The following is a 25,515-nucleotide window of genomic DNA, read 5'->3' on the forward strand; positions in this document are numbered from 1 at the left end:
CCACCCTTGCTTTCAATACTCTGGACATGACGTCTGTAAACTCCTGCCAATATCCTCTAAGTTTTGGAAGCGCACAGAACATGTGGACATGGTTCGCTTGTCCGCCCGCACATTTTACACACCTATCCTCTTCCCCAAAGAATCTACTCATCTAGGGCACTGTCATGTGGGCCGGTGGACCACCTTGAATTGGATCAAGCTGAGCCTTGTGCATGTAGCGGTCAGGTTGACTCTGCTCAATGTGTCCGCCCATAAGCCGTCCTCCATCTCTCCCCCAAGCTCCACCTCCCACTTACGCTTCAGCTCCTCAGTCTGTGTCTCCTCTGCCCCCATTAGTTCTTTGTAGATTTCCAAGTTCTCCCCTCTCCCACCCATCCCATAGACACTATTCTATCCTGGATTCCCCTTCGTGGCAGGAGTGGGAAGGGGGCAGGAAGTCCCGCACCTGTAAATATCTGAATTTGTTCCCTCTTGCCAACCCAAACTTCTCCTCCAGCGCCCTCAAGCTAGGGAAGCGCCCTTCCAGGAACAGGTCCCCCATCCTCTCAATTCCCGCCCTTCGCCATACTTGAAACCCCCCAGGGCAGCACGGTGGCACAGTGGTTAGCATTGCTGCCTCACGGCGCCGAGGTCCCAGGTTCGATCCTGGCTCTGGGTCACTGTCCGTGTGGAGTTTGCACATTCTCACCGTGTCTGCGTGGGTTTCGCCCCCACAACCCAAAGATGTGCAGGTTACGTGAATTGGACATGCTAAATTGCCCCTTAATTGGAAAAAATAATTGGGTACTCTAAATTTATAAAAAAATAAAAGTAAAAAAATACTTGAAACCCCCCCATCCAAGTTCCCTGGGGCAAACCGGCAGTTGTAACATATTGGGGACCACACCGATGCTCCCACTGCTCCAAAGTGCCTCCTCCACTGACCCCAGATCCTCAAGGCCGCCACCACCACGGGGCTGGTGGAATATCTCGCCAGCAGGAACGGCAGAGGTGCCGTTATCAACGCCCCCAAGCTGGTGCCCCTACATGAAGCTGCCTCCATCCGCTCCCAAACCGACCCCTGTCCCCACCACCCACTTCCTTATCATAGCAATGTTGGCTGCCCAGTAATAATTACTGAAATTTAGCAGGGCAAGGCCCCCCTTCCCCCCGATTCCTCTCGAGCATCGCCTTCTCCACCCACGGGGACTTACCCGCCCAGACAAAGCCCAGAATGATTTTGTTAATCCTCTTAAAAAAGGACCGCGGGATGCAAATTGGGAGACATTGGAGTACAAATAAAAATCTCGATAGGACCGTCATCTGGTTAACCATCTGCACCCTCCCAGCCAGCGACAGCGGTCGTGTATCAAATCTCCGAAACTCGCCCCTCATCTGCTCAACCAACCGGGACAAGTTCAACTTGTGTAACTGGCCCCAGTTGCGCGCCACTTGTATCCCTAGATACCTAAAACTGTCCCCCATTAACCTAAACGGTAGCTCCCCCTGCCGACCCTCCTGATCTCTTGCCTAGACTACAAACATCTCGCTCTTTGTCACATTCAGTTTATATCCTGAAAAACGGCCAAATTCCCCCAAAGGCGCCATGATTTCACCCATCCCTGCCCCTTGATCTGCTACATATAAGAGCAGGTCGTCCACGTAGAGCGAGACCCAATATTCCACCCCCCACCCCCGAACCAGCCCCTTGCAGCTCTCAGAGCAATTGCCAGCGGCTCTATAGCTAACGCAAACAGCAGTGGGGAAAGGGGGCATCCAGGTCTTGTCCCCCAGTGCAGTCTAAAATAGTTTGAGGTCATCTTATTCGTCTTTACACTAGCCTCCGGGGTCTGGTACAACAGCCTAACCCAGTCGATAAAGCCCCTACCGAACCCAAATCGCCCCAGCACCTCCCATAGATAGTCCCACTCCACCCGATCGAACTCCCTCTCCGCATCCATGGCCACAATTACCTCAACCTCTCTACTCTCCGGGGGCATCATAATCACATTGAGCAGCCTTCTTATATTGGCCACCAACTCCCTGCCCTTGACAAACCCGTTTTGATCCTCCATAATCACATCTTCAATCCTGGAGGCCAAAGCTTTGGCCAGCAGCTTGGCGTCCACATTAAGCAGTGAAATCGGCCTATATGACCCGCATAGCTCCGGGTTCTTGTACCGCTTCAATATTAACGAAATAGTGGCCTGTGACATTGTTGGGGGCAGCACCCCTCTATCCCTCGCCTCAGTGAAAACCTTGACCAGCAATGGCCCTAATATCCCCGAAAATTTCTTGTAGAATTCCACCGGATACCCATCTAGCCCCGGGGCCTTACCCGACTGCATTGCCTTCAAGCCCTCAGCTATTTCTTCGGCCGTAATTGGGGGCCCCAGCCCATCCACCAGCTCCCTGCCCACCCTTGCGAAGGTCAGTCCGTCCAAAAAGCGTCTCATCCCCTTGGGCCCCGCGGGCGGGTTCCGAGCGATAGATTCTATTGTAAAAGTCCCTGAACGCACTGTTTCGCCCAGCCGAGTCCCCAACCAAGTTCCCATCCCCATCAACCACCTTCTCTATTTCCCCAGCCGCCTTCCTCTTCCAAAGCTGCTGTGCCAGCATTCTGCTGCCTTCTCCCCATGTTCAGAAAAAGCACCCCTCGCCTTTCTAAGCTGCTCCACTGCCTTACCTGTGGACAACACCTCGAACTCAGCCTGCAGCCTCCGACGTTCCCTTAGCAGCTCCATCCCCGGGGTCGCCGCATACCTTCTATCTGTCTGTAGGATCTCCTTAACCAGTCGGTCCGTCTCTGCCCTATCCGTCCTGTCCCTATGAGCCCGGATCGAAATCAGCTCCCCTCTCACCACTGCTTTCAGCGCCTCCCAGACCACCGCTGCTGAGACTTCCTCCGTGTCATTGACCTCCAGGTAGTTCTGCATGCACTTCCTCAGCCTCTTGCACACCGCCTCGTCCGCCAACAAGCCCACGTCCAATCTGCATTGCGGACGCTGGAAGCTCTCCTCACTAACCTGCAGTTCCACCCAGTGTGGGGCATGATCTGAAATAGTGATGGCCGAATACCCCGTGTCCACCAACCCCGCCAGCAAATCCCTGCTCAAAATGAAAAAAATCAATCAGGCTTAGCCTCACTGTTGATGGTGATGGCTCGGTAATGTGCTCTCTGATGGGATTATCATGGTCAGGGAAGGCAAGTACAGCCTGCAAATGGTAAAAATGTAATTGGAGGGGTACTAAAAACTCTTTGGGGCGGGGTGGAAGAGTCATCTCTTAATGTGACTGTGCATACAGCTGGGTGGGTGGGGTGAGGTCAACATAGGTACATCCACAGTGATGGGTTCAGGAAGAGGGCAGAGGTGTCCACTACAATGACAATGGGATCCAGGGTTATTGCGGGAGGCTGGAGAACCACTGTAGGAAATTCTTTTTTTTTAATGGTCTAACATTTTTATTATATTTCAAACCAAATTATTGGATTCCCAATGTTTACATAGGCTTTGGAGGGTGTCCACGTGGGAGGTTGGCGCCTGGCCTGAAACGTGGTGGTGGAGTTCGATCCTTCCTGGCCTCTCGTGAACGATTTCTCACCACTTTGCTATGGATAGCACAGCTGACACAGTAGTGCAATTTCACGTACAGCTTGGGCAACACATAAGCATCAAAGACACTGGCCTCTGAAATATCTCGAACTGCAGCAGCCTCCACAATGTTGCGGATGACAAATTTCTTAATCGCTTTGTCCTTGGGGACGCAGCGGGCACAGTTTGTGCATCGAATGGGCTGGACGTGGCCACGGCCCTTCTTGGCACGTCCGTTATTCCTTCGCTTCTTAGTCATGTTCAGCACGCGTCCCAAAGAGGACGGCCAGGCGGCGCGCGCTCCTTTTATACCTCCGCCTCAACCCCGGGAGCCCGCCAAAAACTCCTGCCATTGCATAATAAAAACTACCAGCGCTCCGACAGCCCCACCACAGCCAATCCTCCCCATGGCATTCCGCTAAAGGTCTTTTCCAAAAGCCATGGGAACGCAGACTAGGCTGTTGGAAATTCCACCTGTACATGGTGAGGCATTGGTGCGTTTGGGGTCCCAATCTCTGGCATTGGGAGGGTTGAAGTGGGTTTCAAAGGGAAAATGTGACATCACCTGCTTAACATAGAAAATAATATGCAAAGGAGTGGGCTGAGGCAATGTGGTAGAACCCATGGCTGGACCCTAGGACCCTAACAGGGGGCACCTCCACAATGCATAGAGTAACAATATGGAAATGGAGTCTGAACTGATAGAACGCAGGAAGAGTTTATTGAAAGGTGCTATTGGAGCCACTAACATTTGGAGCATTTTAACATGAGACTGCAGAGGTCATTGGGTTCACAATGAAGTTGATCAATTGAACATTAGGAGAGAGAAATGTGAGAAAGGAAGGTGCAACCAACCATAAATGGAGCACAACTGCTGGATAACCGGAAGATGAAGAATGAAAGCCTCTAAGGCACTTTCTCCAATTGGAATGGCGAATGGGCCAAAGGGCATCCGGTCATTTCAAAAGTGCAGGTTAGGCATAATACTTTTACCAGATCAGACATAGTGGGAGAGCAACAAGTAAGGTTAAACATTACCTCTGCCAACCTCTCTGGAATTAAGATGAGGTAGCTGGAGTCACCTAGATCTGTAAGGTTGACCTCAGCTGAAATGTTGGATCAGGGAAAGGCTGGTAATACAGATGCAGTTCTAAGGCATGACAATGGCTTTCTGGTCATGATTGGGAGATCTACTGCAGTTCCCCATTACTCTATAATATGTTGGATCTGTCCACAGAAAGGTGGAGGGTTGAATAATAGAGCCTGAGCCCAATACAGCCTTCTTGATGGCAGTGATCCAATTGAGGAGAAGAAGGGCCTGGTGCCACCTAGCTCAGCTTCGAAAAGAGGTCCTGAGAACCATGGTCCAGGGAAGCCCGAGTAAGACCTGGAAGATGAGGACGTCAAACCCATCATACAGAGATGACTTGCACGACCAAGGGTCTCCTGAAGATGCTGTTTCTAACTGGAGATAGGTGAAATTCATTGCCGTGCACCTCTACGCTTGTGAAGCGATGTGGTGATTCATATCTGCCACGTTCCGCAGGAAGAGCTAATGGTGCATAGACTGGGAGGACATCCTTCCCAGTGCTCCTGAAGGTCAGTACTGCACTTCATTTTGCCGGTGAATCATTCCAGGGATCCACAAGGGTCTCCATATGATCACCACATGTGGCATCTCTCAGTCTTCAACACATAAATATATCCAGGAGGTGGCAGATGCCCTCTACAGTAAAGCTCATCATGATGTGATGTACACTGGATGAAGCTAGCCAGACTGCTAGATTCTTAGGTTTTGTAGCAATCTCTGGCTTCCCTGGTGTACAGGATGTGATCGATTGCGCACATGCCACTTTGACATCTCCATGACAACAGCCTCTGATGTTCACTAACAGGGAAGGATTCCATTCCCTAAACAATCAGTTGGTGTGTGACCATCAGAAGCACATTGTGCACATTTGTGCCAGTTCCCCCGGGAGCCCCTGATGTTCGAAGTTTACAGAGCGTGCTGATGAGGGTTGCCTGCTGAAGCAATGTCTTATGACACCCGAGCATCGTCTTCAAAGTTCCTCGGAGAAAATATACAACGTGGCACAAAGTTCAACAAGATCCATGAAAGAGCAGTCCATTGGCATTCAGAAGGTGCATTTTTGCTGCTTGGACTGCACAGGTGAGACTCTGCAGCATTCTCCAGAGGGGGTGTCTTGCATCATTATGGTCTGTTGTGCCCTGAACAACCTGGTGCTTCAAAGGGGAGATCACTTGCTTGAGGGAGGCATGGAGAAGGCTGAGAATTCCTCGGCCAATGAAGAACAGGAAGGGCAGCCAACTTTTCTCTACGTTTTGTTTTATAAATGTAGGTCGGGACAGGCTTATTTTTTTATGCATGTGCACGCTACACGTTGAGTCTCATGGCTGAGCGTGCAGAAAATCAGGCAGCCGCCATCTTGTCCGGCAGCTATATTTAAAAGGCACCCAGACTGGTCTTCACCAACCAGGGCCCTAGAAGGATGAGCAGAAGACAACAAGCCGTGGCTACCCACTTCAGCGAAGGATTCTTGGAGCTCCTCCTTAAGGCATTGCAGGAAAAGTGGAATGTCCTCGTGTCCAGTGATGGCCACAGGAGGCCTACCATGGCGAACTTGGAGGAGGTGACCATGGTGGTCAGCACCCATGGGAATGCAGGGGAGGACCACCCCGCAGTGCAGGAAAGTAGTCATTGATCTAATCTGCACCGCTATGTAAGTGAACTTTCTTCTCTCCCACCTCACATCACCACGCATTTGTGTTTCTGTCAGGTCACGTGTGCATCACTGGCAAGGCCAGCATTTCTCTTGCCGAATTCTAAATGCCCTTGAGAAGGTGGTGGTTGTTGAACCATAAGCTGTGCTGCTAGTGAGGTAACTGCAGGTTTTGACCATCCACAGTGAATGCACAGTCACGGAGTGGAATGCAAGGTAACTTGCAGGTGCTGCCACTCCCGTGCGTGGCTGCCCTTGCCGTTCTAGCTGGTAGTGCTGGTAATGTTGGAGGTTGCTGTCAAAGGAGACTTAGTGACTTGCTGCAATGTATCTTTTTTTTAAATTCCAATTAAGGCGCAATTTAGCGTGGCCAATCCACCTACGCTGCACATCCTTGGGTTGTGGGAGTGAGACCCAAGCAGACACGGGGAGAATGTGTAAACTCCACACAGGTGCTGCAATGTATCTATTGCATGGTACACACCACTGTCACTCTGCCTTGGTGTCAGATGCCATGAAGAACCTGGTATAGCAGAATGCCCAGTTTCTGCTGGGGATGTGCTCAAACCTGCACTCCATCACTCTAGCCATGAGTGAGCTTCTGCAGTGGCCACACGAGAAGGTGGTGTGGCGTCTCAACTTCCCTCCAGGTACCCCTTATCCTCATGCAGTCAGGGAGGGGCCCTCGAGCACCCAAAGGGAGGAGCAGTATTATTAGACACCCTGGGGACATCCACCCAGTGCACTCCAAGTGTGTCCAGGCATTCCCATTCCTGTGACCCATCAGCTCCAGTTGCTCAGCCTGAGAATGCACCTGCCCCTGAGCAGAAAACCCAAAGAGGGCAAGGGCACACCAGGATTTGGGCCTCCAGAGGGTGCCTGCCGAAGTCATCACAGACAACAGACATAATAGTCAGTCTATTGCCTCCACCTCTGCTGCGATGTCAGGGTTGCACGTGGAAATAGCAGTATAGTTAGAAAAATTAAAAAGTATTGAATTAACATGGTGGCATGGGTGTACAATCATTATACATATATTTCTCACTTCTAAATATATGTTAGCCTGCACTGACTGGAGGGCTCCTGGATTAAATCTTGCTGCTAGTTGTTTAAACGGTTGCAAGCACTCCATACCTTCAGTGATGGGATGGGTGACTAAGAATGGGTCTTCCTCCCCTTAATACATGACTGTGCCTGGAGATCGCTCTTTGTCAGAGATGATGACTGCCAGTTGTGTTGCAACTCCCATTCACACTATTTCACGTGCCTCCATTGCCTTTGTCACATTGGAAAGACTAACCATGTCCTTGTCAATTCCCTGTGAGGATGGATGTTTGCAGACATTATTTTGCTGCCATTCACCTACATGCCCATTGTCGGCATCGCCCTCCCTCCCTCCCTCCCTCTTCCCTCACTCTGCCTGGAGCCGATGACAAACGTTTCAAAGTGAACAGCAGCTCTACATCTCACTGGGATCTCATTGTGGTGGGAACACTCTGGGCCAGATCTGCTGCCATGTGGCCTTCACCAGACAGTGGGGATTTGCAAAGCAAAGAAGATCTTTTACAGTCTCCACACAATCACTAGCGTTTCCCTTCAGTTGTCCAGTTGTGCTGGCCTTCAGCTCCACCCACCCGAGAAGACTCTCCCCCTACCTTGATGCTTTGCAGTTGTACATCAGGATCTCGCTTGGTCTTGAGTTGTCTCATCTCAGAATGGTGCTTGTCTCATATCAGTTGTCTTCATCACCTTTATCCTCCCCATGTCACCCATTAATGATTCCCATCACCATTGCCCCCTCCCCCTCCAACATTGTCACCTTCATTCTCACCCCCAATAACCCTGAAGCCTCCTCCATAATCCCGGACCCTATCACATTAAATATGGACATGCCTACCTAGGCAGCTGAGCCACACAGTCACCATTTCAATGCCCACCTTATCCTCCCCATGCCCGTGATCCATGCCCCCATCCTTATCCCCCTTAATGACCCCCCAGTGAAAACTATCTTGCCATACCTGGAACCTGACCGTACCAGTCTACTGCATCCCACTCCCCCCTCTCACAGCTACCTTCCCCACCTATCAAAAGAAACCATAGCACTGACCTGAGGATTCCAACGTTGACTCAATTGACCCCTCCCTTCAGAAACATTCTGACCCACCACTCCAGCCCCCTTCATGCCTTCCTCCCTCCCCCTCACTCCAACCACAACTCCCCTTCCTCTCATTCATACCCCCCTTCTCATCCAGTCCCCCCTTTTCTTCTCGGAACCCCTGGTATGTCTTCCACCCACCAGGACCTGATCTCTCCCAGACCTCCCCACCTTTTGTGTCTTCATGCACACCAGACTATCAGACTATCAGCTCCAGTGGTGCAGCCAGCTTTGACTGTGGGCATTCATGATATAGAACAAAGAACAAGGAAAATTATAGCACAGGAACAGGCCCTTCGGCCCTCCCAGCCTGCGCCGATCCAGATCCTTTATCTAAACCTGTTGCCTATTTTACAAGGATCTACTTCCCTCTGTTCCCGCCCATTCATATATCTGTCCAGATGCATCTTAAATGATGCTATCGTGCCCGCCTCTACCACCTCTGCTGGCAAAGGGTTCCAGGCACCCACCACCCTCTGCGTAAAAAACTTTCCACGCACATCTCCCTTAAACTTTCCCCCTCTCACCTTGAAATTGTGACCCCTTGTAATTGACACCCTCACTCTTGGAAAAGCTATCCACCCTGTCCATACCTCTCATAATTTTGTAGACCTCAACCAGGTCCCCCCTCAACCTCCGTCTTTCCAACGAAAACAATCCTAATCTACTCAACCTTTCTTCATAGCTAGCACCCTTCATACCAGGCAACATCCTGGTGAACCTCCTCTGCACCCTCTCTAAAGCATCCACATCCTTCCGGTAATGTGGCGACCAGAACTGCACGCAGTATTCCAAATGTGGCCTAACCAAAGTCCGATACAACTGAAATGAAATCAAACATGAAACAACTGTAACATGACCTGCCGACTCTTGTACTCAATACCCGTCCGATGAAGGCAAGCATGCTGTATGCCTTCTTTTTTTGATATTTTTTTCAAAATTTAGATTACCCAATTAAATGGCAATTTAGTGTGACCAATCCACCTACTCTGCACATTTTTGGATTGTGGGGGCGAAACCCACGCAGACACAAGGAGAATGTGCAAACTCCACACGGACAGTGACCCAGAGCCGGGATTGAACCTGGGACCTCAGCTCTGTGAGGCTGCTGTGCTAACCACTGGGCCACCGTGCTGACCTCTGTATGCCTTCTTGACCACTCTATCGACCTGTGTTGCCACTTCAGGGTACAATGGACCTGATCTCCCAGATCTCTCTGTACATCAATTTTCCCCAGGACTCTTCCATTGACCATATAGTCTGCTCTTGAATTAGATCTTCCAAAATGCATCACCTCGCATTTGCCTGGATTGAACTGCATCTGCCATTTCTCTGCCCAACTCTCCAATCTATCTATATTTGAGATGCAAAATGGGTTCCCGCTGAGCTTCAATGGGAAACCCAACCTGCCATCAACCCGCTGAACGTCAGGAGGGGAAGATTGTGACTCGATTCCCCAACATCCAGAAACTGATATTTTACATTTTACCAAGTCTTTTGGGTTGCCTACAGCAAATCCCATTGATAACAGGAAGGGAAGATTTCACCTGTCATCCAGGACTTTCCAGCCTCACCATGGCAGGACCCGCCATCAGGGATGCAGCAGCCCAGTGAAAAGTCCTTGGTTTTCTTCTTTTTTTTAGTTATTCATTTTTTAAATTAAATTGAGAGTACCCAATTATTTTTTTTTCTAATTAAGGGGCAATTTAGCATGGCTAATCCACCTACACTGCACACCTTTGGGTTGTGGGGGCGAAACCCACGCAAACACGGGGAGGATGTACAAACTCCACACGGACAGTGATCCAGAGCCAGGATCGAACCTGGGACCTCGACACCGTGAGGCAGCAATGCTAACGCACTGTGCCACCGTGCTGTCCTAGTCCATGGCTTTCAAAGTAACTGGACAGTCCAAGTGGCGGATGGAGCTGGAAAATCCCACCCATCACGTCAGATAGCAGAATGAGGGTGAATTGGGAGTCGAGAAGGGGCCTGAGAATATACTAATGTTGTATGATACAGGCTCTGTAACTGCTGGCCCCTGATGCTGAGAGCCATCTCCTCTGTAAGCCTCAGGGGATGCAGGGATCGTGGTACCATATCAGGTCTACTTTGTTCCCTGCTATTTTGCGACATGTTGTCTTGCAAGAGAGGCCAGAATTCCAGTGATTGTGGAGCACTCCGTTTGAGTGATATTCCTGCCAAAGCTGAATAGGTGGATACATGGAGGCAGCGAGAGGTGGGTTTGAGGTCGATACCATTGGTCGGTGTGTGAGGGTGAATATTGAGATTAGCAATTATATCATTTTTCTAAATAAACACTTCTTAAAGTTGCTGTAATCAATGCCATGTCTTCAGCTTAAAAATTGTAAAACATGGCCAACAGGAAATACATTTTATGGCAAGCAGATCATGACAAATAATTTCCGGTGTTCCTCTCTTTTGGGAGTTCAGCCTTAACCAAGAAGAAAATAAAATTAAATACATCTAGGAAACAGCATAGAAAGAGTACATACATTTCATCTTATTAAGATATCCTTCAATTCTCTTCTCCCCATGTACTTATCCAGCTTCCCCTGAAAAACATATGTTCACCTCAAGAACTCCATGTAGTAACAAGTTCCGCAGTCTCACTGGGTGAAGATGTTTTTCCTAGGGCAGCATGGTGGTGCAGTGGTTAGCGTTGCTGCCTCACGGCGCCGAGGTCCCAGGTTCGAATCCTGGCCCTGTGTCACTGTCTGTGTGGAGTTTGCACATTCTCCCCGTGTTTGCATGGGTTTCACCCCCACAACCCAAAGATAGGTGGATTGGCCACACTAAATTGCCCCCTTAATTGGAAAAAATGAATTTGATACTCTAAATTTCTATTTTAAAAAAGATGTTTTTCCCGAATCCCTTTTGGATTTATTAATGCGTTTCTTAAATTTATTACCCTTAGTTTTGTAATCCTCCAAAAGTGGAATCGTCCTGTTTGCATCTACCCTATTGGATCCCTTCATAATTTTAGTGACTTATGTCAGGTGTCTTCTCAGCCTTCCCTTTTCAAGAGAAAACATCACTGAATATGTTTAGCCCAAACATAAATATATATTTAGCAAATATGCCATTCACCTTCACATTTGAAAGCTTCACAAATGCAAACCTGCATTTTTCCACTTTACTGTATCCGCTGAACACCTCAGGTAGAACTGTAGACAATTACATTGCAAATTTGTACAGGACAGAAGCAGGACTTTGACTTCTGGTCAGTACAGATTAATGGAGCCTGTATCACTCTTTCCCTCCCAGTTAAGGAACCTCCTACATTTGCTGCTGTCTTTTGTAGATCTTTAACTTTGAGACTCAGATGGAAGCGCTACCACTGAGCTAGAGCAGATATTGTGGAAACTTGGGGTGGGAAGCCTTAGATTTCCAAAAGAGTACGAAATGCTTCAGTGATGTTGAAACCCTTTCAAAGGTTGGCCGAACTCAGCACAGACCAAAGATTGAACCTGGCCCCTTCCTACTTTCTGTCACGGGATTGGATACTTTTTGCATAACATCTTGGATTGTACATTTAAGACTTGTGGTTAGCTGGCAATTTTCTTTACATTTTAGATGTTTCTTCATGTCAAAGTAGTGAATCAATTAAAGTGATGAAAATGTATAAGGTAAGCCTTTGGGCAGAATTCTCCCATCTAGGACCAAGTCCTGTGGCGAGAGTGGAAATGTGGATTGCCTCCCGCTGCAGAGGCTGTAGGGAATCACACCATATCTTCCGACCCCAACTTCATTACTTAAGCACCTGGGAGTTTTGTGCCATATTCCAGGGTGGGTAGACATGATGGCACGGTGACATGAGCATGGTGACACAGTGGTTAGCATTGCTGCCTCACAGTGGCAGGGACCTGGGTTCAATCCCAACCTCAGGTGACTGTGTGGAGTTTGCACATTCTTCCCGTGTGTGTGTGGGTTTCCTCTGGATGCTCTGATTTCCTCTCACAGTCCATAAATATGCAGGTTGGGTGGATTGGCTATGCTAAATTGCCCCTAGGTGTGGTTACGGGGATAGGGCGGGGGTTTGGGCCTGGGTGGAGTGCTCTTTCGGAGGCTTGGTGCAGACTCGATGGGCCAAATGGCTTCCTTCTGCACTGTAGTGATTGTATGAAGTCCGTCATCATATCTGGGTGCCATATTGAACAGATGCCAACATCATCGACCCACCATTGAAGAAAGAAGATGAATCTCCAGCAACACTCTGAGGCCGTGGCTTCTGCAAGCGCAAATGTCAACATTGGCGCAAAAGCCCACAAGAGTCGGTGAGGTAGCGTGCCCCTTTGAGGGGGTGGGTTCTGAGGGTCAGGTGGCCCATTCGGCCAATTGAGCCAGAGAATGCGAATATTGGGCCTGAAGACAGGTTTTCTGAGCCAGTCTAGAAACTGGAGTCACAGTCATCAGTAGCATCATTATCATTCTTTATGCATAGTTATATTGTTAATAGCTCCATAGTTACTCTGCTTGATGGTGGCCACTCCTTCCAAGTTATTGCATTTGGCAACAAGGATCAATGGAGCATTTTTTTCATTTGCCAGAGAATGGTAGAGTAGACCTCGTGTGCAAGTCTTTGGAAGCGTATCTATTCAGCAGTCAGCGAGTTGTCCTTGTGCCTCTATTCAGAAAGCTTGAGCCATTCAGCCCTAAAGGACTGGATTCAATACATTGAATGCCTGTGATATTTCTTCAAAGCAAATAAAAAAGGGGGAGAAGAAGCAGAGAAAAATACTGTTAACAGCCTGTGCTGCCCAAACATCTCAGTTGATAGGATAAAAGCAAATTACTGCAGATGTTGGAAGATGTTGGCAGATGTTTCATTTTTTCATCTGAAACAAAAACAGAAAATGCTGGAAACTCTCAGCCGGCCTGGCAGCATCTGTGGGGAGAGAACAGAGCTAACGTTGAGTCTGGATGACAAATTATAGTTAAGGGTCATGGGCCAAGCTCGATAGGATGGGATTGGCTTCAGGAAATAAAAGTGAATTTTCAAAATTAATGAAGTGACACCCTCCGGAGATATCAGGAGGTATTTTGAGACGAACTAGGCAAAATACGTAAGTCGAGAGGCTACACCAAAATTTTACAGAGAGTGGGCAATGAAGTGGCAAATGAAATACAATGTGGAAAAATGTGAGGTCACGCACTTTGGAAGGAGGAATTTAGGCATAGACTATTTTCTAAATGGGGAAATGCTTAGGAAAACAGAAGCACAAAGAGACTTGGGAGTCCTTCTTCACGATTCTCTTTTTTTTTTTATAAATTTAGAGTACCCAATTATTTATTTTTTTTTTTTTTTTCCAATTAAGGGGCAATTTAGTGTGGCCAATCCACCTATCTTGCACATCTTTTTGGGTTGTGGGGGTGAAACCCACGCAGACACGGGGAGAATGTGCAAACTCCTCACGGACAGTGACCCAGAGCCGGGATTCGAACCCGGGTCCTCAGCGCCGTAGGCAGCAATGCTAACCACTGTGCCACCGTGCTGCCCGTTCACGATTCTCTTAAGGTTAACGTGCAGGTTCCGTCGGCAGTTAAGAAGACAAATGCAATGTTATCATTCATGTCAAGAGGGCTAGAATACAAGACCAGGGATGTACTTCTGAGGCTGTATAAGGCTCTGGTCAGACCCTATTTGGAGTATTGTGAGCAATTTTGGGCCTCGTATCTAAGGAAGGATGTGCTGGCCTTGGAAAGGGTCCAGAGGAGGTTCACAAGAATGATCCCTCGAATGAAGAACTTGTCGTATGAGGAACGGTTGAGGACTCTGGGTTTGTACTTGTCTGAGTTTAGAAGGATGAGGAGGGATTTTATAGAAACTTACAGGATACTGCGAGGCCTGGATAGAGTGGACATAGAGAGGATGTTTCCACTTGTAGGAAAAACTAGAACCAGAGGACACCATCTCAGACTAAAGGGACGATCCTTTAAAATAGAGATGAGGAGGAATTTCTTCAGCCAGAGGGTGGTGAATCTGTGGAACTCTTTGCTGCAGAAGGCGTGGAGGCCAAATCACTGAGTGTCTTTAAATCAGGGATAGATAGGTTTTTGATTAATAAGGGGATCAGGGGTTATGGGGAGAAGGCAGGAGAATGGGGATGAGAAAATATCAGCCATGATTGAATGGCGGAGCAGACTCGATGGGCCGAGTGGCCTAATTCTGCTCCTATGTCTTATAGTCTTATAAGATTTGGGCACTATCAACTGCAGTTCACAGAGTGGGCAGCTCCCATTGTGCCAATACATAAGCTAGATAAGACTGTACAAATACGTGGTGACTATAAATTAATGGTCAACCAAGTGGAAAAATTGGACAGGTATGTTATACCTAAAATACCACACGTCCCGAATGCTCCCTAACATCTCCATCAGCTCTGGGATAGCATGTTCCATAGGCTCAGCATCTGGCTGGGACCCAGCTGGGTTGTGGGACCCAGCAGACCTCTGACTGCTGTCTCGCCTGGCGTTACTGCCTCCACCTGATGTACATCAGCAACTGTGTGGTGCTCTGCAGATTGTGTCCCAGAGGCCTGACCACTAACGTTGCCCACCGAGGTGTGTGTCTCTGGGCTGTGACACGTCAATCGTGGCATCCTCGGAGCTCTCCTCCAAGGTGGTCTCATGGGAGGCAGGAGAGGCGGCCACCCCAGATGGACCAGTGCATTTGGCTGGAGGACCTGCGGGAGAATGGACATATGGTCAGTGGCAGGGATGGGCCAATGTATATGACAATAAAAACTCACGTGTTATGTCCATCCGGGTGGCACCTGGTGGACCTTCACCTCTGCGGCGTGCGCCAACTTCCAAGTTGGTGACAACTCTGTTGTTGGCCACTCCTGTCCTCTCCCCGTTCCTCAAAGGTCGAGACCCCTCTGACAGTCTGGGCCCTCTCCCGGCAGGCTAGGTGGATTGGCCACGCTAAATTTTTTTAAAATAAATTTAGAGTACCCAATTACTTATTTCCAATTAAGGGGCAATTTAGCTTGGCCAATCCACCTAACCTGCACATCTTTGGGTTGTGGGGGGTGAAACCCTCGCAGACATGGGGAGAATGTGCAATTCCACACAGACAGCGACCCAGGGCCGGGATTTGAACCCAGGTCCTCAGCGCCATGGCAGCAGTGCTAACCACTGTGCCATCATGTCGCACTTTGGCCACGCTAAATTGCCCCATAAAAACAAAAGAATTGGGTTCTCTAAATTTTACAAAAAGGTCTATCGGCTATTCTTCAAGGACCCTAACTGATGCAGAAAAGGCATACCCACGGATCGAGAAAGCTGGGTTGGCTGTTATCTTCAGGATAAAGAAATTCTACCAATATGTTTGCGGCTGGCATTTCACTGTAATTACTGATCATAAACCCTTGCCAGATCGCTTCGCGGCCTTTTGGCTAAGGTCAAGTGTCAGATCAAGCTCAACATGAGATGCTCCTCAGTGTACAAAACAGGACTATGTGCGACCTCAGCCCGCGTGTTTCCCGCTGAGGCCCATTACACAATGCGAGTTGCGTTGTATAGCCATGTGTTTCTTGCCGCTGCGAGAGCCGGGAAACGAGGACTAAACGCGCTCGCTATGGGACTTTAATTGAACGGAGTAATGCAACCTGTTTTGCCAGTTGGGCCGGAGCATGCAAATCCTGGGGCCGAGCAGGGGCGCGATTCTCCACTGCCCACGACGGGTCGGAGAATAGCGGGAGGGCCTTCCCGACATTTTTCCCGCCCTCCCGCTATTCACTCCCCCCCCCCCCCACGGCCGCCCTACGACACGAATCGCTGCTCGCCGTTTTTTACGGCGAACAGCGATTCTCCCGAGGCCGATGGGCCGAGTTCCCAGGCCTTTATGGCCGTTTTCACGAACGCAATCACACCTGCTCTCACCGTTCATGAAAACGGCCGCAAAGTGCCATCCCGGACAACCATGGCACCGATTGGCACGGCCGTGCCAAGGGTGGCATGGGCCTGCGATCGGTGGGCACCGATCGCGGGCAGCGGGTCCGATACCCGCGCACTATTTGTTCTTCCGCTGCCCCGCAGGATCAGTTCGCGGGGCGGCTGAGGGGCATGACGGCCCGCGCATGCATGGATTTGACGCGTCTGCGTGATGACGTCATCCGCGCATGCGCGGTTGACATCATCGCGCGCGTCAGCCGCCGTGACGCTTGGCGCGCGGACTTAGCGACGGTCGCTAAGCCCGCGCGATGCCGTGCTTCACCGTGCCGCGCTGCTAGCCCCGCTCGGGGGGGGAGAATCAGGTCCTGGGAGGGGGTGCGGAGGCTGCCGTGAAACACGGCCAGTTTCACGGCAGCCTTTACGACTCGCCGCATTCTTCCTAGCCAGTCTAGAAACACGAGTCATCAGTAGCATTTTTATCATTCTCTGTGTATAGTTATATTGTGAATAAATAGTTCTATAGTTACTCTGCTTTGTGCATTGTCACCTCTTCCAAGTTATTAAAGTCGGGAAACAAGATTTTCACCGGCAAGGTCATGTTCCCAATGTTCCCCACGCCTCGTTGGTGACGTAATGTGGTTCCCGCTTAGAAAGGCAGGTACCTCATTTCAATAAATTTTAATACATTAACGTATTACAAAAGGGATTCTCATCCACATGACTCCTCCCCCACCCTCACTAAATATTCATACCTTGCTGACATTGACAACAGCTATTGGGAATGGGACTCAGTGGAGGGGAGCCTGCCCAGGGTGCTATGGTAGCTATAGCCCCAGGGGAGGGGGTCATACCCTGGCACAGGTTGGCACTGCCCCTTGGGGCCCTGGTCCTCCTTACGCGTGGTCGGGTGGAGGGCTGATGGCTGACGGGAAGTTGGGTGATGCCTGTCAAGTGGGGAGAGCACAATGTCTGTGTGTGGGGGAAGGGGGGGCTATGCCTGTGAGGGAGACAGGACAATGCCATTGATGCACAATCAATGGACACAAAACGTAGGTGAAGTCCGAAACGAAAGGCTTTAATTAGCAAGAAGTGAGCCCGGCAGCAGACGTACAGGAAATGGCCTGGCTGCAGGGGAACACGGGTTCTTATACCCCACCTCGTAGGCGGAGCTACCTTCCTCTTAGCCAATAGGGATAAGAAGCACACGATACCTGGGCCAATGGACAGCGAGCCCTCTGCACCAATGACAGCTCACACTCCCAGGTACCGTAATACCCCTAGTCATACTACCACAGCTGTTGGTAGGGGGAGGCTGATGGCTGTGAAAGGGAGTGATGGCTGTGAAGCAGGAGAGTGCCCACGGTATGGGGGGTGGGGAAGAGTGCTCCCTGATACTTGTGTGGTGATGGAGGCTGGGGGAAAGAGTGCCCCTGATACCTCCATGGTGGGGAGAGTCGCCACAATGCTTGTGGGGTGGGGGGGGGGGGGGTGTCCTCTGTGTCTGTGAGGGGATGGGGAAGTATATTTTAAATGCAGATTGAGGTATCCTTTAAGGGTGGCACCTTGATTTCTGTCTCTATCAGGCTCCGCCCCACCAGAATGACAGTCCAAATCACTCCCCCAGATTTCCTATGCACTAAGTGGCGGAAAATCTGGTCAGAAAACTCAGCTGTGTTTCTGGAGAGATACCCGCTCACATTCTGACAAATGATGGTAACATTCCACCCGTGTTCTCAACTGGCATGTTTTCCCACCAGCATCACGGGGAATCAAGAGTGGGAGGTGAAAAACCTTCTAGTCGGGTCTTCATCTGCATCCCACCATCGTGATGCAAATCAGGTTCAAGCCAGCCTCCAGCAGGTTTCCCAATCTGCCATGGTGGGGACCAGCAGAGAATCCCCCAGGGAAATTCATACTGGCGTGCAACTGACTTTTAGACTCCCACCATCGAACCCGCTGGCGAATTCCGTCATCGGAGAATTCCGTCCTTTGTTTTCACATCTGTCCAATGTATGCATGAATAAGTGTGAAAAATAGTGTCATTTCTCACTTGCAGCATTGGTAAAAACAAGGTTACATTTTGAATTATATACAGTCAAAAATGTTTGAAATGTGAACACTTGAGCTGCAGAACATACAGCTTATTAAGGCACTAAAGTGAATGAATCCGTATGTTCCACTCTCCATAACACAGTCACGTGAAAGTAGTAGGTATTTTGTTATAGACTAGCATAACAAATGAGCCAAAGTGAAATTTTAGAAAACTGTAAGTGTATATTTTAAATGCTCCAAAACAAGTTCCGTCATTAGAGGGCCAGAGTTACTTAAGGAATAACTGAATTGAAAATAAAGGCATACTTCATTTGCTATTTATGTTTATTATTTTCAATGCCGTTTACTTGTACCCTGTGCACTCACTGCCCAATGAATAAAATTTGAATACTGGTGTTGGTATAAAACTCCAGTCAACTGAGTCTTGCAAAACTTAAATATTAAAATAAATATAATTGTAAAGATTTCTAATGTTACAACAAAACTAAATAAGGGTAACTTCTGGAAAATAATAATAAAAAAACACAAATTATAAATCGGAAACGCAATAGAATGTTATGGTATGTGCTTTCATAAGGGTTTAACATTTTGACCTGGTCCTCGGTCATGAACGGATATTGTAAGCTTGCCTGCTCTGCAGGATATGAGTTTCTGGTTCAAAGAACTTCCGGTTCTTTGATGGTATTGATTGGCTGATGTACTTCACACCACTGCTTCTTTTTTAAAAACAACTTAAGAAAAGTCCATATAAAGAAAGGTTTTCACGAGCGTCTCTGGTTCATATCCTGTGACCATCTGTTTCCATGTTCGGACTTGAGGACCAATTAGGTAAAATTCCTAAGCAATCTGAAGCCATTTTTGCAGAACTTCAAGACAGTTATATGCATTTTGCTCATTTTATATTATTTTTGCTTCTTTTTAAAGATGCACACAACCCTCTCACTGTTCCCACCACTCCTCCTCCCCCCCCTCTCCCAACCCAGCCCTACTGCATCACTCACTGGACAGATATAGGGTATGTTTGAAACTTTTTCTACTTTTCTGCCAGTGCTGCTGTGTATCTGACAACTGGCAACAATTAATCAAAGTAGTCCAAATCCAGTGCAAGCTCAGTAGATCTATACCAGCAGGATTAACAATATATCACATGTGGTGGAATTTCGGGACGTCAGCGAGAACAGTGACGAGGGTGGAAAATACGGTGAGAATCGTGTTTCCCAATTCTCGCCGGCGAGATTGTTTTCCGATTTTCCAGGCTCCTCGCCAGTGACGTGACGAGAATCCAACGACGGAAGGCTGGAAACCACATTTAAATATATTATATTATCAGCGAGCTCTCCCGGCGAAACATCCCCACCAATGAATATTCACCAGTCGTCGGCGTGATGTCAAGTCGGTGCGATTTTCAACAGCTGTATAAAAATAAGAGCCTGGTGTCCTCAACTCCAAAGGGGATATCGGAGGTGTCTGGTCGGGTCGCCATTACCCTCCAGGGTGCCAGTTGGAGAGGGGGCAGCAGAGGTGACGTGGTGGATCCAGATAAGTTCAACTTGGGGCCAGGGGGCGGTAGATTCAGTATTGACATCTCTGGGATGGGGCCAGAGGGCATGAGATATCAGGCCACTGGTAGTGGAGGCCAGACTGTCAGGGATTAGTGTATGGGTGGTTGCCTATTCAAGTTGGAAAGCTTGTTTAATCCACAACCCTTGAGAATATTTTATTTATTAAATGGTCAACAATAACCAAAGATTTGAAAATCAACTACGCAACATTCCATAACATTCCACTAACCATTTAACAAGAAAGAAACATCAGTGTTCCATATTGCTACCAATACAAAGCTATATCAGCTCATTTTCACAAACAAAAACACATGGTATTACCCCTTGATTACCCCTTGCAGGTTCCTCAACAGGAACAGAGGATAAGCCTGAAAATGTGTTAGCATGTCCAGAACTTTGTCAGAGAAATGATCTGCCTATCAATGTGATACCTGTTCCACGCATCAGTGCCATTCTCCATCCAGGAGCCGCAGCTGTGCGTGCTCTCCCACACGGCCCAATCTCACCAGAACCAAATCCTCATGTCCACATGTTTTACTGCACTCAAGGTGCAGTTGAACATCCTTTTTTTTATAAATTTAGAGTACCCAATTAATTTTTTCCAATTAAGGGGCAATTTAGCATGGCCAATCCACCTACTCTGCATAATCTTTGGGTTGTGGGGCCAAACCCCACGCAGACAGGGGGAGAATGTGCAAACTCCACACGGACAGTGACCTAGAGCTGGGATCGAACCTGGGACCTCGGCGTCGTGAGGCAGCAGGGCTATCCCACTGCGCCACCGTGCTGCCCTGCAGTTGAACATCCTTGACTTCCTGTGTTTTTGACCCATGGTGACGTACCAGTTATATGTGGATCTCACCACAACAGTATCAAAAGCATCAGCAATCTGCGAAAGCATTTCTTCAACGGCATCATCAGGTGGTCCATTTAGAATACTGTCACGCACCGGGAACGAGAGGAATGAGGGTGCCCTCTAAGGATGAAGTTGATGTACTAATTTCAGCCTTCACGCACATCAGGTGTGCCTTGCCTTCCACAAGGTCGCTGACCCTTGACGAGTCAATTGTGCCAATTTAGTCAGCATTGCAATGCTTGAGTGTGCCATTGATAGCCGTCCATTTTTTTAACCCTTATTTGTTTTGTTTACTTGTTTTTTTCTGTTGAACTAAGATAGTTGAATGACTGGCCCTCAAACATTTAACTCCAAGGCTCATACTCACATCTACATAACAGAGGTGACATAGATATGGCCCCAATGCAACGCATTGTGGTGAATTCGCTCATCAGTCACCCCGTTCAAATGAAGTTAGAACACAGATTAATTGAATGCACTCAACTGCCCTGATGCCTCACCCTTTGGGGGGGGGAGCACACACAGACCGCTGAGGCTCTCAGTCAAATCAGTTCATTCATGTGAAGTTCAGAGGGGCAACTGTGGGGAAGTGCCTAGTGTGTCACAGGGGAGGGAGTGAGGCTCAGGAGTAAGGTGCTCACATAAGGGGATGCACATGTGTGAATGTCCCAGATCCTGAGAAGGCTGAGGGTCAGGGCATTGTTATGACTCATCATCGCTCACTTTGATATTCTCTTCGACCAGCAGCAGCGACATTGCCATGCCGCTGCACACCCCTAGGACCAGTGCCCGCAGAGGAAGCAGGGCCCACTGAACTTCCAGGAGCAGGGCAACAGATGGCAGAGCCTCGGAGGAGACACTGCCAACCATAGGTGTTCTGATGTAGAAATACCTACCTCCAGATGTCAGAAGTCCCGTGCTGGAGAAGACTGTGTCTGTTCCGGGTCACGGCTGATGACCTGTGCCAGGTGATGCAAGAGTTAGCACCACATGGCCTGTGGGCCTGAAGGTTACTGCCCCTCTGAACGTCTATGCCAGCAGCTTAAGGGCTGCAGAGATGACTTGTGTGGCATAGCCCAGTCAGCAGCGAGAGTCAATGACGGCGTCCCTAGACCTGCGACCCATGCGAGCCCTGGCCATCACCTGAGCTCCATCCTACTCCTCCTCTGTGGGTTGCCCATCGTCGCCCTCCTCAATATCCTCCATATGCCTCCATTTCCTTCTGGTCCAGATGCTCTGCCTGCTGCAGTGCCAGGTTGTGCAGAGCACAGCTAACCACTATGATGGAGGATATCCTCTGGGGACTGTATTGGAGGCTACCCCCAACAAGTCTAGGCACCAGAACCGCGTCTTGAGTCATCCAATTGCCTGCTTGGCCAGTGTACGCGTTGATGGATGAGCCTCATTGTAACGAGTCTTAGCAGGTGTTTGTGGCCTCCACATTGGCATTATCAGCCACCTCCTGAGGAGCCAGCACTCCAGCCGTTACTCTCCCTCACAAGTGGCTGGAAGAGCGAGCACCCCAAGATGTAACTGTCATTGCTACACACACCTGCATGATGTGCATCGCGGGGTCACAGCCGAGTTGAACATTGAGGGAATGGGATCCTTTGCGGTTCAAAAATTATGCCCCAAAGCAATGCTCATCTTTTTTTTTTTTTTTTCTATAAATTTAGAGTACCCAATTATTTTTCCAATTAAGGGGCAATTTAGCGTGGCCAATCTACCTACCCTGCACATCTTTGGGTTGTGGGGGTGAAACCCACGCAGACACGGGGAGAATGTGCAAACTCCACACGGACAGTGACCCAGGGCCGGGATTCGAACCCGGGTCCTCAGCGCCGTAGGCAGCAATGCTAACCACTGTGCCACCGTGCTGCCCCAGCAATGCTCATCTTAACCTCCACAAAATGTCTGACTCCTGCCTGACAAGAGAGTTGACGCAACTTGCCACTGAACAGGGGGCCCATGGAGACAGATACCGCCTCCTCCGAGGTCAGGGGCCCTGGTGTGCTTCACCACCTCTTGACGAGGTGGACAGATTCTCACATATTTTCAGGGACGGTACAGTGACACAGTGGTTAGCACTACTGCCTCTCCGCTCCATGGACCCGGGTTCAATTCCGTCCTCGGGTATCTGTGTGGAATTTGCACTTCCTCTCAGTGTCTGCGTGGGTTTCCTCCGGGTGCTCTGGTTTCCTCCCATAGTCCAAAGATGTGTAGGTTAGGTGAATTGGCCATGCTAAATTGCCCCTTATTGTCCAAAAGGTTAGGTGGGTTTACTGGGTTACTGGGTTAGGGTGGAGACGTGGGCTTAAGTAGGGTGCTCTTTCCAAGGGCCGGTGCAGACCTGATGGGCCGCATGGCCTCCTTCTGCACTGTAAATTCTATGATTCTATTATGGCATCCTCATAAATTGAGAATCACGGCACACGAGAAGCCTGAGTGTTGCTGTGGGGAGGTGGGAGGTGGCAGTGAAGGGTTGGGCTGGTGGGCCTGTGTCAGGAGTGGTGTGGCATTACTGTGTCGTTAATGTGGGAGGTGGGAGACATAGTGCTACCATTCTCACACTGCACAGGGAGAAAGCACCAGGGTTGCACGGGGCTTTTGGGGGAACATGGCGCCATTACATGCTAGTATGGAGGCTCTTTGTGGGTGATCAAAGTGATTTTTAATGCTAGATAGTTATTCCAATGGTGTATTTTCCTTTATTGTGCCTCGGTTCACCTGTGCCCACAAGGTGGTCTTCCTCACCCTTCCAGTATGTCTTGGTGTAGCCACAGGGCCCGCAGCTAAGGTTGAGTCCGCCTGCTGAGTTCCACGTCCTGTTGCCCGAGATTACCTTGGCTGCCGTGACCTTGAGGGTCCTGGCCTGCTTTGGGCAACACACGCATCGGTATGTGGGACTGGAGGTGTTTCACTCACAGCGAGGGGAATGTCAGATGGGCTCGACATCCCCATGATCTCCTGGGTGGAAGGCCCCGGTCTGTGCTCCTGCCGATCCTTTTCCCTTCAGGTATATGGGTTTCTGGGCTCCTGCTGCCGTGAGATCCAGAAGCTCTGACCTTCTCTGGTGCTGACATTTGTGGAGTCTTACGAGTGCCTGCACCATGGACCTCATGCTCTCAGCCATGGAATTCAAATTCTGTACCAAGGTCTCCGCTACAGACACAATCCTCGCAGTGTTGGCCTTTTCAGACTGATGGCAGCATCTCCTCAAACAGATGGCAGCACGGTAGCACAAGTGATTAGCACTGTGGCTTCACAACGCCAGGGTCCCAGGTTCGATTCCCTGCTGGGTCACTGTCTGTGCGGAGTCTGCACATACTCCCTGTGTCTGAGTGGGTTTCCTCCGGGTGCTCCGGTTTCCTCCCACAGTCTAAAGACGTGCAGGTTAGGTGGATTGGCCATGCTAAATTGCCCTTAGTGACCAAAAAAGGTGAGATGGGGTTATTGGGATAGGGTGGAAGTGAGGTCTTAAGTGGGTAGGTGCAGACTCGATGGGCTAAATGGCCTCCTTCTGTACTGTATGTTCTTGTCGTCTGAATGGGGATGCTGCCCTTCCTGATGCTTGCAACTCTGCCGTTGCAGCTCCAGCAGCTCTAGGACGACTGTACCCAGGGGCGCATCATCAGCCTGGGACTCAGTAGAGAACCCTCCAAGTGCTGGATCCCTGGGTCATCCCTGCCTCCACATGCTGTAGATCATCAAGTGTGAGGTGCTCACCAATGAGAGACCCAGAGGCCTTTCTACCACTTAATCCCACAGAGGTGCGAGTATCTGCACTGGTGAAGGGTACGGGTGACAATGCTGGTCACCGAGATACCTGCCTCAGAGCTGCTCATGCCAGGGGCAATGAGGCTGGTCTGCTTATTGACCTGCAATGGAAGGGAGATTGGATTTGATTTATTGGATATGATTTATTGTCATGCGTACTGAGGTACAGGGTAAAGTATTGTTCTGCGTACAGTCCAGATCGTTCCATACATGAAAAAACATAGGACCTACATAAAAACACAATGTAAATACATAGGTACAGGCATCGAGTGAGCACACGGAGTATAGTACTACTCAGTAGAGAAAATGTGTGAAGAGATCAGTTCAGTCCATAAGAGGACCATTCAGGAGTCTGGTAACATCAGGGAAGAAGCTGTTTTTGAAACTGTTAGTGCATGTTCTCAGACTTTTGTATCACACTAGGCCCGAAGGAAGAAGTTGGAAGAGAGAATAACCTGGATGGGAGGGGTCTTTAATTATGCTGCCTACGTTCCCAAGGCAGTGGGAGGTGCAGACAGAATCGATGGATAGGAGGCGGGTCCGCGTGATGGACTGCGCTGTGTTCACGACTCTCTGTAGTATCTTACGGTCTTGAGCCGAGCAGTTGCCATACCAGACTGTGATGCAGCCAGATAGGATGCTTACTATGGATATGCTGAATTTCCTTTGTTTCCTGAGGAAGTATAGGCGTTATTGTGCTTTCTTGGTCATGGCGTCTACACCTAAGAATTTGAAGCTGTCAACCATCTCCACCTCGGCACCATTGATGCAGACAGGGGTATGTACGATACTTTGCTTCCTGAAGTCAGTGACCAGCTCTTTAGTTTTGCTGCAATTGAGGGAGAGATTGTTGTTACACCACGCAGATGACATGTGTGGG

The 25,515-nt window shown here is 49.3% G+C and overlaps 1 protein-coding gene across 1 annotated transcript; it reads right to left on the bottom strand.

The window, feature by feature from the left end:
• Positions 1–3,418: 3,418 nt before the first annotated feature.
• Positions 3,419–3,916, bottom strand: LOC119978571 (40S ribosomal protein S26-like). Its single transcript, XM_038820319.1, has one exon. It carries the CDS (start codon positions 3,829–3,831, stop codon positions 3,481–3,483), a length of 351 nt encoding a protein of 116 aa, XP_038676247.1. The 5' UTR covers positions 3,832–3,916; the 3' UTR covers positions 3,419–3,480.
• Positions 3,917–25,515: the final 21,599 nt, after the last annotated feature.

The sequence above is a fragment of the Scyliorhinus canicula genome, chromosome 15 (genome assembly GCF_902713615.1).
Source record: "Scyliorhinus canicula chromosome 15, sScyCan1.1, whole genome shotgun sequence".
NCBI lineage: Eukaryota > Metazoa > Chordata > Chondrichthyes > Carcharhiniformes > Scyliorhinidae > Scyliorhinus > Scyliorhinus canicula.